The 12299-nt window shown below is 45.0% G+C and overlaps 2 protein-coding genes across 2 annotated transcripts in view; both read left to right on the top strand.

Moving 5' to 3' along the window:
• The first annotated feature begins 469 nt into the window (after positions 1-469).
• On the top strand, positions 470-11106 carry LOC137327360 (uncharacterized). The gene is made up of 2 exons (XM_067993073.1): positions 470-549; positions 8757-11106. The coding sequence occupies exon 2, from the start codon at positions 8864-8866 to the stop codon at positions 10826-10828; it is 1965 nt and encodes a 654-aa protein (XP_067849174.1). The 5' UTR covers positions 470-549; positions 8757-8863; the 3' UTR covers positions 10829-11106.
• The window catches only part of LOC137327362 (NXPE family member 3-like), a 45864-nt gene continuing 34074 nt past the window's right edge, over positions 510-12299 (top strand). The window contains exon 1 of the mRNA XM_067993080.1: positions 510-563. The gene's annotated coding sequence lies outside the window, so the exon portion shown is untranslated. The remainder of the gene's footprint in view (positions 564-12299) is intronic.

Genomic DNA, 12299 nt, shown 5'->3' with positions numbered 1-12299 from the left:
ACAGCTCAGGGCGAGAGCAAGAGTTCACCAGAGCGGTGGGAAACAGTGAGAGCAGAGCGGGGATAAGAACAGCGCAGAGCGAGAGCAAGAGTTCACCAGAGCGGTGGGAAACAGTGAGAGCAGAGCGGGGATAAGAACAGCGCAGAGCGAGAGCGAGAGTTCACCAGAGCGGTGGGAAACAGTGGGAGCAGAGCGGGGATAAGAACAGCGCAGAGCGAGAGCAAGAGTTCACCAGAGCAGCAGAAAATAGTGAGAGTGGAGCGGGGATAAAAACAATGCAGAGCGAGAGCGAGAGTTCACCAGAGCGGTGGGAAACAGTGAGAGCAGAGTGGGGATAAAAACAGCACGGAACGAGAGTGCCGAGTTCACCAGAGCGGCGGAAAACAGTGAGAGCAGAGCAGGATAAAAACAGCGCGGAACAAGAGCAAGAGTTCACCAGAGCAGCAGAAAATAGTGAGATTGGAGCGGGGATAAAAACAGCACGGAGTGAAAGCAAGAGTTCACCAGAGCGAGAGCCGACCGACTGCGTTCTGTTAAAAATCAAAGCAGGTGGGTGATTGGTGGTGAGTATTTCTTTTTCTTAGGACTGTGGGCTAAGTTACAGTAAAACCATATAGCATGTGACTAAATTTATAATTAACTAATTAACTAAATTTAATTAAATAAATTAAACGAGGTTAGTACTTGGATCAAAATTATAAATAATTTGATTGACAGTGACGTAATTAATTAAATAAATAGTATAGATATGGCAGGGTAGGAGCTGTGTTGCAGCTGCACAAAGCGGGAGCTACTGGACAGTCCTGTCTAGGGCGATCACATCTGCAGTAAGTGTCTGCAGCTCGAGGAACTTCGGCTCAGAGTTGAGGAGCTGGAGTCCGAGCTGCAAACTTTGCGATACATCAGGGAGGGAGAAAGTTACCCCTCGACACTTTGTTCCAGAAGGCAGTCACACCCCCTTAGATTAATATTTAGGATTTGGCCCGTGGTCGGGGACAGGAGAGTGTGACTGCGAGTGAGGCAGGTACGGGGATCCAGGAGGTAGCACTGCAGGAGCCTCAGCCCTTGAACTTGTCGAACAGTTACGAGGTTCTTGCAAGCTATGTGGACGAGAGCAAGGACTGCAGGGAGGATGAGAAAACTGACCATGGCACCGTGGTACAGGAGGCCATTCAAGTGGGGGGAGTAAAAAGGAAGGTGGCAGTAGTAGGCGACAGTATAGTTAGGGGGATAGATACTGTTCTCTGCAGCCAAGAGCGTGAGTCCCAAAGGCTGTGTTGCCTACCCGGTGCCAGGGTTAAGGACATCTCCTCTGGGCTGGAGAGGAACTCGGAGTGGGAGGGGGAGGATCCAGTTGTCGTGGTCCACGTAGGTACCAACGACATAGGTAAGACTAAGAAAGAGGTTCTGCTGAGAGCGAATGAGCAGCTAGGGACTAAATTAAAAAGCAGAACCACAAAGGTAATAATCTCTGGATTATTACCTGAGCCACGTGCAAATTGGCACAGGGTAAATAAGGTCAGAGAGATGAATGCGTGGCTCAAAGATTGGTGTGGGAGAAGTGGGTTTCGATTCATGGGGCACTGGCACCAGTACTGGGGAAAGAGGGAGCTGTTCCGTCTGGCGAATCGAATAACCAGGGCTGTAGATAGGGCTTTAAACTAAATGGGAGGGGGGGAAGGGTTCAGGTGGGGCAAAATGTAGACTGTTGAAGAGAAAGGACAAGGAAGTAGTACAGGGAAGTGATAGGGGTAATGATAACCAGAGTGTGACAGGAAGGGACAGAGCGAACAAACATAAGCGTGCACCAGCAAATGGGGTCAGAGTAGGAAAAAATGGTAAAAAGACAAAATTAAAGGTTCTTTATCTGAATGCGGCAGCATCTGATAGATGAATTGATGGCACAAATAGAAACAAATGGGTATGATCTTCTTGCCATTACAGAGATGTGATTACAAGGTGACCAAGATTGGGAACTGAATATTCAGGGGTATCTGACATTTCAGAAGGATAGGAAGAAAGGAAAAGGTGGTGGGGTAGCTTTGTTAATAAAGGATGAAATCAGAGCAATAGTGAGAAAGGATATTGGCTCAGAAAATCAAGATGTAGAATCAGTCTGGGTGGAGTTAAGAAGCACCTAGGGACAGAAAACACTGGTGGGAGTTGTTTATACAATCCAAACAGCAGTTGTAATGTAGGGGACAGTATCAATCAGGAAATTAGAGATGCATGTAACAAGGGTACTACATGGTGACTTTAATCTACATATAGATTGGCCAAACCAAATTAGCAATAATACTGTGGAGGATGAATTCCTGGAGTATGTACGAGATGGTTTTTTAGACCAGTACATTGATGAGCCAACAAGGGAACAGGCTATCCTAGATTGGGTATTGTGCAATGAGAAGGGGTTAATTAATAATCTTGTTGTGCGGGGTCCTTTAGGGAAGAGTGACCATAACATGATAGAGTTCTTCATTAAGATAGAAAGTGAAGTAGTCCTATCCAAAACTAGGGTCCTAAATCTAAACGAAGGAACTACGAAGGTATGAGGACTGAGGTGGCTATGATAGATTGGGAGCTTCTTTAAAAGGCATGATGGTGGATAGGCAATGGCTAACATTTAAGAAACGAATGCATGAATTGCAACAGTTATACATTCCTCTCTGGCGCAAAAAGACAAAAGGAAAAACGGCCCATCCATGGCTAACAAAAGAAATTGAGGATAGTATTAGATCCAAAGAGAAGTCATATAAAGTTGTCAGAAAAAGTAGCAAACCTGAGGATTGGGAGCAGTTTAGAATTCAGCAAAAAAGGACCAAGAGATTGATTAAGAGGGGAAAAATAGAGTATGAGAGTAAACTTGCAAGGAACATAAAAGCAGACTGTAAAAGCTTCTACAAGTATGTAAAAAGGAAAAGATTAGTGAAGACAAATGTAGGTCCCTTACAGTCAAAACCGAGAGAATTTATAATGGGGAACAAGGAAATTGCAGAGCAATTAAACTAGCAGAGCAAATACTTTGGTTCTGTCTTCATGGAAGAGGACACAAATAATTTCCCAGAAATGCTAGGGAACCAAGGGTCTAGTGAGAAGGAGGAATTAAAGGAAATTAGTATTAGTAAAAAAATAGTGCTGGAGAAATTAATGGGACTGAAAGCCGATAAATCCCCAGGGCCTGATAATCTGAATCCCAGAGTACTAAAAGAGGTAGCCATGGAAATAGTGGAAGCATTGGTTGCCATCGTCCAAAATTCTATAGATTATGGAACAGTTCCTGCAGATTGGGGGGCGGCAAATGTAACCCCACTATTTAAAATTAGGAGGAAGAGAGAAAACAGGGAACTACAGACCGGTTAGCCTAACATCAGTAATAGGAAAATGCTAGTCTATTATAAACAATGTGATAACAGAAAACTTAGAAAATATCAATAGGATTAGACAAAGTCAACATGCATTTATGAAAGAGAAATCATGTTTGACAAACCTACTGGAGTTTGTTGAGGATGTAACTAGTAGAATAGATAGGGGAGAACCAGTGAACGTGGTGTATTTGGATTTTCAGAAGGCCTTTGATAAAGTCCCACATAAGAGGTTAGTGTGCAAAATTAAAGCACATGGGATTGGGGGGAATATACTGGCATGGATTGAAAATTGGTTAACAGACAGGAAACAGAGAATAGGAATAAATGGATCTTTTTCGGGATGGCAGGCAGTGACTAGTGGGGTACTGTAGGGATCAGTGCTTGGGCCCCAACTAGTCACAATATATATCAATGATTGGATGAGGGAACCAAATGTAATATTTCCAAGTTTGCTGACGACACAAAACTAGGTGGGATTGTGAGTTGTGAGGAGGATGCAAAGAGGCTTCAAGGTGATTTAGACAAGTTGAGTGAGTGGGCAAATATATGGCAGATGCAGTATAACATGGATAAATATGAAGTTATCCATTTCGGAAGGAAAAACAGAAAGGCAGAGTATTATTTAAATGGTGATAGATTGGGAAATGTTGATGTACAAAGGGATCTGGGTGTCCTTGTATACCAGTCACTGAAAGCAAATATGCAGGTGCAGTAAGCAGTTTTTTTTTTATTCGTTCATGGGATGTGGGCATCGCTGGCGAGGCCGGCATTTATTGCCCATCCCTAATTGCCCTTGAGAAGGTGGTGGTGAGCCGTCTTCTTGAACTGCTGCAGTCCGTGTGGTGACGGTTCTCCCACTGTGCTGTTAGGAAGGGAGTTCCAGGATTTTGACTCAGTGGCGATGAAGGAACGGCGATATATTTCCAAGTCGGGATGGTGTGTGACTTGGAGGGGAACATGCAGGTGGTGTTGTTCCCATGTGCCTGCTGCTCTTGTCCTTCTAGGTGGTAGAGGTCGCAGGTTTGGGAGGTGCTGTCGAAGAAGCCTTGGCAAGTTGCTGCAATGCATCCTGTGGATGGTACACACTGCAGCCACTGTGCGCCGGTGGTGAAGGGAGTGAATGTTTAGGGTGGTGGATGGGGTGCCAATCAAGCGGGCTACTTTATCTTGGATGGTGTCGAGCTTCTTGAGTGTTGTTGGAGCTGCAAGCAAGTGGAGAGTATTCCATCACACTCCTGACTTGTACCTTGTAGATGGTGGAAAGGCTTTGGGGAGTCGGGAGGTGAGTCACTCACCGCAGAATACCCAGCCTCTGACCTGCTCTTGTAGCCACAGTATTTATATGGCTTGTACAATTAAGTTTCTGGTCAATAGTGACCCCCAGGATGTTGATGGTGGGGGATTCGGCGATGGTAATGCCGTTGAATGTCAAGGGGAGATGGTTAGACTCTCTCTTGTTGGAGATGGTCATTGCCTGGCACTTGTCTGGCGCGAATGTTACTTGCCACTTGTGAGCCCAAGCCTGGATGTTGTCCAGGTCTTGCTGCATGCGGGCACGGACAGCTTCATTATCTGAGGGGTTGCGAATGGAACTGAACACTGTGCAATCATCAGTGAACATCCACATTTCTGACCTTATGATGGAGGGAAGATCAATGATGAAGCAGCTGAAGATGGTTGGGCCTAGGACACTGCCCTGAGGAACTCCTGCAGCAATGTACTGGGGCTGAGATGATTGGCCTCCAACAACCACTACCATCTTCCTTTGTGCTAGGTATGACTCCAGCCACTGGAGAGTTTTCCCCCTAATTCCAATTGACTTCAATTTTACTAGGGCTCCTTGGTGCCACACTCGGTCAAATGCTGCCTTGATGTCAAGGGCAGTCACTCCCACCTCACCTCTGGAATTCAGCTCTTTTGTCCATGTTTGGACCAAGGCTGTAATGAGGTCTGGAACCGAGTGGTCCTGGCGGAACCCAAACTGAGCATCAGTGAGCAGGTTATTGGTGAGTAAGTGCCGCTTGATAGCACTGTCGACGACACCTTCCATCACTTTGCTAATGATTGAGAGTTGAGTGATGGGGCGGTAATTGGCTGGATTGGATTTCTCCTGCTTTTTGTGGACAGGACATACCGGGGCAATTTTCCACATTGTTGGGTAGATGCAGGGTTGTAGCTGTCCAGGAACAGTTTGGCTAGAGGCGCAGCTAGTTCTGGAGCACAAGTCTTCAGCACTGCAGCCAGGATGTTGTCGGGGCCCATAGCCTTTGCTGTATCCAGTGCACTCAGCCGTTTCTTGATATCACGTGGAATGAATCGAATTGGCTGAAGACTGGCTTCTGTGATGGTGGGGATATCAGGAGGAGGCCGAGATGGATCATCCACTCAGCATTTCTGGCTGAAGACGGTTGCAAACGCTGCAACCTTGTCTTTTGAACTCACGTGCTGGACTCTGCCATCATTGAGGATGGTGATGTATACAGAGCCCCCTCCTACCGTTAGTTTTTTAATTGTCCAACACCATTCGGAAGGCCAATGGTATGTTGGCCTTCATTGCAAGAGGAATTGAGTACAGGAGCAAGGATGTCTTACTGCAGTTATACAGGGCCTTGGTGAGACCACACCAGGAGTATTGTGTGCAGTTTTGGTCTTCTTACCTAAGAAAGGATATACTTGCCATAGAGGGAGTGCAGCGAAGGATTACCAGACTGATTCCTGGGATGGCAGGACTGTCGTATGAGGAGATATTGGGTCGACTAGGCCTGTATTCACTAGAGGTTAGAAGAATGAGAGGGGATCTCATTGAAACATATAAAATTCTGACAGGGCTAGACAGACTGGATGCAGGGAGGATGTTTCCCCTGGCTGGGGGGGTCTAGAACGAGGGGTCACAGTCTCAGGATACAGGGTAGGACATTTAGGACTGAGATGAGGAGAAATATCTTCACTCAGAGGGTGGTGAACCTGTGGCTACAGAGGCCAAGTCACTGAATATATTTAAGAAGGAGATAGATAGATTTCTGGACACAGAAGGCATCAAAGGGTACGGGGAGAGAGCGGGAATATGGTATTGAGATAGAGGATCGGCCATGATCATACTGAATGGCGGAGCAGGCTCGAAGGGCTGAATGGCTTACTCCTGCTCCTATTTTCTATGTTTCTATCACTGGTGGGAGTAGTCTATAGGCCCCCTAACTGTAGCGACACAGTAGGGCAAAATATAAATCAAGAAATAATGGAGGCTTGTAAAAAAGGGTTATGCAATAATCATGGGTGATTTTAACTCTCATATAGATTAGACATATCAAATTGGCAAAAGTAACCCTGAGGATGAGTTCATGGAGTGTATTCAGGACTGTTTCTTAGAACAATACATTGTGGAACCAACCAGGGAACAGGCCATTTTAGATCTGGTAATGGGTAATGTTTCAGGATTAATTAATGACCTTAAAGTGAAGGATCCCTTCGGAAAGAGTGAACATAATATGATAGAATTTCACATCCAGTTTGAGAATGAGGATCTTGGATCTTAAACTACTGTATTAAACCTAAATAAGGGAAATTACAATGACATGAGGACAGAGTTGGCTAAAGTGGACTGGGAAAACAGATTAGAAGGTATGATGGTGCATAAGCAGTGGCAGACATTTAAAAAGATATTTTATGACTGTCAACAAAAATATATCCTAGTAAGGAGGAAAGACTCCACGAGACGGGTGCACCAACCATAGTAAACTAAGAAAGTTAAGGATGGTATCAAGTTAAAAGAAAAGGCATACAATGTGGCAAAGATTACTGGTAAGCCCGAAGATTGTGTCGAAGACTTAATTACCTCTTATATACAATGCATTAACTCCAAACACTTATTTTCAGACAAGTAAGAATTTTAATTAAAAGAAACTTGAGCTCAAGGGAAGAGTGCTCTAAACAATGGTTAGAACAACCTCTTCACTGTACATAGGAAAACAGTTCACATTTATACAGTTTAATTAGTAATGTCTGTCTATCATAGAATATGGGCGTACATGTACATTCTTTATTAGTTCAAGTGTTTAGTCAATCAAAATAGGGAACCCACCCTCTGGTTCCTCATGACTGCCTCGTGATTCTTTTAAACATTGTCTGGGAAAGCACGTTTCCTTAGTAACAGTTTTTCTTATCAGTGGGTCTGTACCTAGTCTCAAGGCTATATGGTCATTCATTTCTGATAGTCAGACAGTTATCCCATAAGCAGACAATAGCTCTTCTGTGTGTCTTTGGTGAGAACTAAAACATAAGCTTTCTATTATATTCAGCTGGTCAGCTAACATGGTCAACTTATCCATCATGCATTTCTTCTTTTATGGTCAAGTAACTGTTCACGTATTTCTACATTAATGTGGTCTTTATGGTTTAGGTGTATTAGAAAGTTAATTTGGTCAGGCATTTCTTTATGGTTTTCCACATTTGGGAAAACTTTAGAAACCAGCGAAGGAGGACTAAAAAAAATAATGAAGAGGGAGAAAATAGATTATGAGAGTAAATGGGCAAGAAATATAAAAACTGACAGTAAGAGTTTTTTTACAGTATATAAAAAGGAAGAGAGCAGCTAAAGTAAGTAGAGTTCCCTTAGAAGATGAGACTGGGGAAATAATAATGGAAAACAAGGAAATGGCAGAGACATTGAACAGATATTTTGTATCTGTCTTCACAGTAGAAGACACTAAAAGCATACTAATAATAGTAGATAATCGAGGGGCAAAGGGGAGGGAGGGTCTAAAAACAATCACTATCACTAGAGAAAAAATACTAGGTAAACTAATGGGTCTACAGGCTGACAAGTCCCTTGTACTCGATGGCTTGCATCCGAGGGTCTTAAAAGAAGTGGCTGCAGAGATAATGGATGCATTGGTTGTAATCTTCCAAAATTCACTAGTTTCTGGAAAGGTCCCAGCGGATTGGAAAACTGAAAATGTAACACCCTTATTCAAGAAAGGAGGGAGAAAGAAAGCAGGTAACTATAGGCCAATTAGCCTAACATCTGTCACCGGGAAAATGCTCGAATCGATTATTAAGGAAGTCGTAGCAGGATATTTAGAGACTCAAAATAAAATCAAGGAGAGTCAACATGGTTTTATGAAAGGGAAATCGTGTTTGACAAATTTAATAGAGTTCTTTGAGGAAGTAACGAGCAGGGTGGATAAAGGGGAACCAGTAGATGTAGTGTATTTGGATTTCCAAAAGGCATTCGATAAGGTGCCACATAAAAGGTTACTGCACAAGGTAAGAGCTCATGGTGTTGGGGGTAATATATTAGCATGGATAGAGGATTGGCTATCTAACAGAAAACAGAGAGTCGGGATAAAGGGGTCATTTTCAGGATGGCAATCTGTAACTAGTGGTATGCTGCAGGGATCAGTGTTGGGGCCTCAACTATTTACAATCTAAGAGGAAAGAGTCAATCTAAGAGGAAAGAGTCAAACTGGACTCCTCCGGAGGGTCGCTGCCCTCAGCTGGACATGTATGCTCAAGCTGTCAGGAAATGCGTCAATGCCAGATTCATCAGCCGCACTCAGAAGACAGTCCAGAATGTCACCCGAGCACAACGCAACGCCATCAACGCTCTCAAGACCAACCGCAACATCGTCATCAAACCAGCGGACAAAGGAGGAGCCATAGTCATACAGAACAGAACAGACTATTGCAAAGAAGCATACCGACAACTGGACAACCAGGAACACTACAGACGGTTACCCGCAGATCCGACCAAAGAACACACCCACCAGCTCAACAAACTGATCAAGACCTTCGATCCAGACCTTCAAAGCATCCTACGCATTCTCATCCCACGTAATCCCCGCGTGGGAGACTTCTACTGCCTCCCAAAGATACACAAAGCCAACACACCCGGACGTCCCATCGTATCAGGCAACGGAACCCTGTGTGAGAACCTCTCTGGATACATCGAGGGCATCCTGAAACCCATCGTACAGGGAACCCCCAGCTTCTGTCGTGACACTACAGACTTCCTACAAAAACTCAGTACCCACGGACCAGTTGAACCAGGAACACTTCTCACCACGATGGACGTCTCGGCACTATACACCAGTATCCCCCACGATGACGGCATCGCTGCGACAGCATCAATACTCAACACCAACAACAGCCAATCTCCGGAAGCCATCCTACAACTCATCCGCTTCATCCTGGATCACAATGTCTTCACCTTCGATAACCAGTTCTTTACCCAAACACACGGAACAGCCATGGGGACCAAATTCGCACCCCAATACGCCAACATTTTCATGCACAAGTTCGAGCAGGACTTCTTCACTGCACAAGACCTCCAACCAACACTATACACCAGATACATCGACGACATTTTCTTTCTATGGACCCACGGCAAGGAATCACTAAAGAGACTGCACGATAACATCAACAAGTTCCATCCCACCATCAAGCTCACCATGGACTACTCCTCAGAATCAGTTTCTTTCTTGGACACACGAATCTCCATCAAAGACGGGCACCTCAGCACCTCACTCTACCGCAAGCCCACGGACAACCTCACGATGCTCCACTTTTCCAGCTTCCACCCTAACCACGTCAAAGAGGCCATCCCCTATGGACAGGCCCTGCGAATACACAGGGTCTGCTCAGACGAGGAGGAACGCGATGGACACCTACAGACGCTGAAAGACGCCCTAGTAAGAACGGGATATGACGCTCGACTCATCGATCGACAGTTCCGACGGGCCACAGCAAAAAATCGCATAGACCTCCTCAGGAGACTAACACGGGACGCAACCAACAGAGTACCCTTTGTCGTCCAGTACTTCCCCGGAGCGGAGAAACTACGCCATGTTCTCCGCAGCCTTCAACATGTCATCAATGAGGACAAACACCTCGCTATGGCCATCCCCACACCTCCACTACTCGCCTTTAAACAGCCACCCAACCTCAAACAGACCATCGTTCGCAGCAAATTACCTAGCTTTCAAGAGAACAGCGTCCACGACGCCACACAACCCTGCCACGGTAACCTCTGCAAGACATGCCAGATCATCGACACAGATACCACCATCACACGAGATGACACCACCCACCAGGTGCATGGTTCATACTCCTGTGACTCAGCCAACGTTGTCTACCTCATACGTTGCAGGAAAGGATGCCCCAGAGCATGGTACATTGGCGAGACCATGCAGACGCTGCGACAACGGATGAACGGACACCGCGCAACAATCGCCAAACAGGAGGGTTCCCTCCCAGTCGGGGAACACTTCAGCAGTCATGGACATTCATCCACCGACCTTCGGGTAAGCGTACTCCAAGGCGGCCTTCGAGACACACGACAACGCAAAATCGTCGAGCAGAAATTGATAGCCAAGTTCCGCACCCATGAGGACGGCCTCAACCGGGATCTTGGGTTCATGTCACGCTACACGTTACCCCACCAGCGAACAAATGTTATCTGTTTTTAATATAATGGGTCATTTGCTGGCTCTCTCTGCCTTCCGGATGTTTCTGCCTCTCTCTGTGTTTTTTTTTTCTCTGTTTTTTTTCCCTGTTTGTTTTTTTGTTGAATGTGTATTCGGAGGTTCTGCAGGTAACACCTCTCTGTCTGAACACGGTGATTGCCTTGGCAACGGGCAGTTGCAGGGGCAGTCTGTAAACACCATGTATTATTGTTCAATATGTATAAATGCGTAGGCTTCAAGGAGATCTTGAAACATTTGCCTGAGGAAGGAGAAAATCTCCGAAAGCTTGTGAATTTAAAATAAAATTGCTGGACTATAACTTGGTGTTGTAAAATTGTTTACAATTGTCAACCCCAGTCCATCACCGGCATCTCCACATCATTTACAATCTATATCAATGACTTGGATGAAGGAAGCAGGTGTACTGTGGCCAAATTTGCTGATGATACAAAGATAGGTGGAAAAGTAAGTTGTGAGGAGGATACAAAGTGTCTGCAAAGGGATATTGACAGGTTAAGCGAGTGGGAAAAAAATTGGCAGATGGATGTAATGTGGGAAAATGTGAAGTCATCCACTTTGGTAGAAAGAATAAAAAAGCAAAATATTATATAAATGGAGAAAAACTACAGAATGCTGCAGTACAGAGGGATTTGGGTGTCCTAGTACATGAAACACAAAAGTTAGCATACAGGTGGGAAGGCAAATGGAACATTGGCCTTTATTTCTAGGGGGATGGAGTATAAAAGCAGGGAAGTCTTGCTACAACTGTACAGGGTGTTGGTGAGATCACACCTAGAGTATTGCGTACAGTTTTGGTCCCCTTATTTAAGGAAGGATATACTTGCATTGGAGGTGGTTCAGAGAAGGTTCACTAGGTTGATTCTGGGTATGGAAGGGTTTTCTTATGAGGAAAGATTGAGCGGGTTGGGCCTATACTCAGTGGAGTTTAAAAGAATGAGAAGAGATCTTATTGAAACATATAAAATTCTGAGGGGGCTTGACAGGGTAAATGCTGAGAGGATATTTCCCCTCATAGGGGAATCTAGAACTAGGGGGCATAATCTCAGAATAAGGGGTCGCCCATTTAAGACGGAGATGAGGAGAAATTTCTTCTCTCAGAGGGTTGTGAACCTTTGGAATTCTTTGCCCCAAACAGCAGTGGAGGCTGAGTCATTGAATATATTCAAGGCTGAGTTAGACAAATTTTTGATCAGCAAGGGAGTCAAAGGATATGGGGAAAAGGCAGGAAAGTGGAGTTGAGGCCAGAATCAGATCAGCCATGATCTCACTGAATGGCAGCACAGGCTCATAGGGCCAAATGGCCTACTCCTGCTCCTATCTTTTATGGTGGAATAGTATGAATATGTCTACACTTACACTGACACTTCATTTTCTGCCACTGAACTTCTTTATTTGCTCCCAGGCCTGGTGAACCTGTAAGACTGCATTTACTTGCTCCATGGCCTCCTCCCAG

This window comes from Heptranchias perlo, chromosome 11 (assembly GCF_035084215.1).
Source record: "Heptranchias perlo isolate sHepPer1 chromosome 11, sHepPer1.hap1, whole genome shotgun sequence".
NCBI lineage: Eukaryota > Metazoa > Chordata > Chondrichthyes > Hexanchiformes > Hexanchidae > Heptranchias > Heptranchias perlo.
This window is presented reverse-complemented; position numbering and strand designations above follow the sequence as displayed.

Coding starts and splice junctions, on each gene's coding strand:
- LOC137327360 (XM_067993073.1), top strand. CDS start 8,864: ATGTATGCTCAAGCTGTCAGGAAATGCGTCAATGCCAGATTCATCAGC.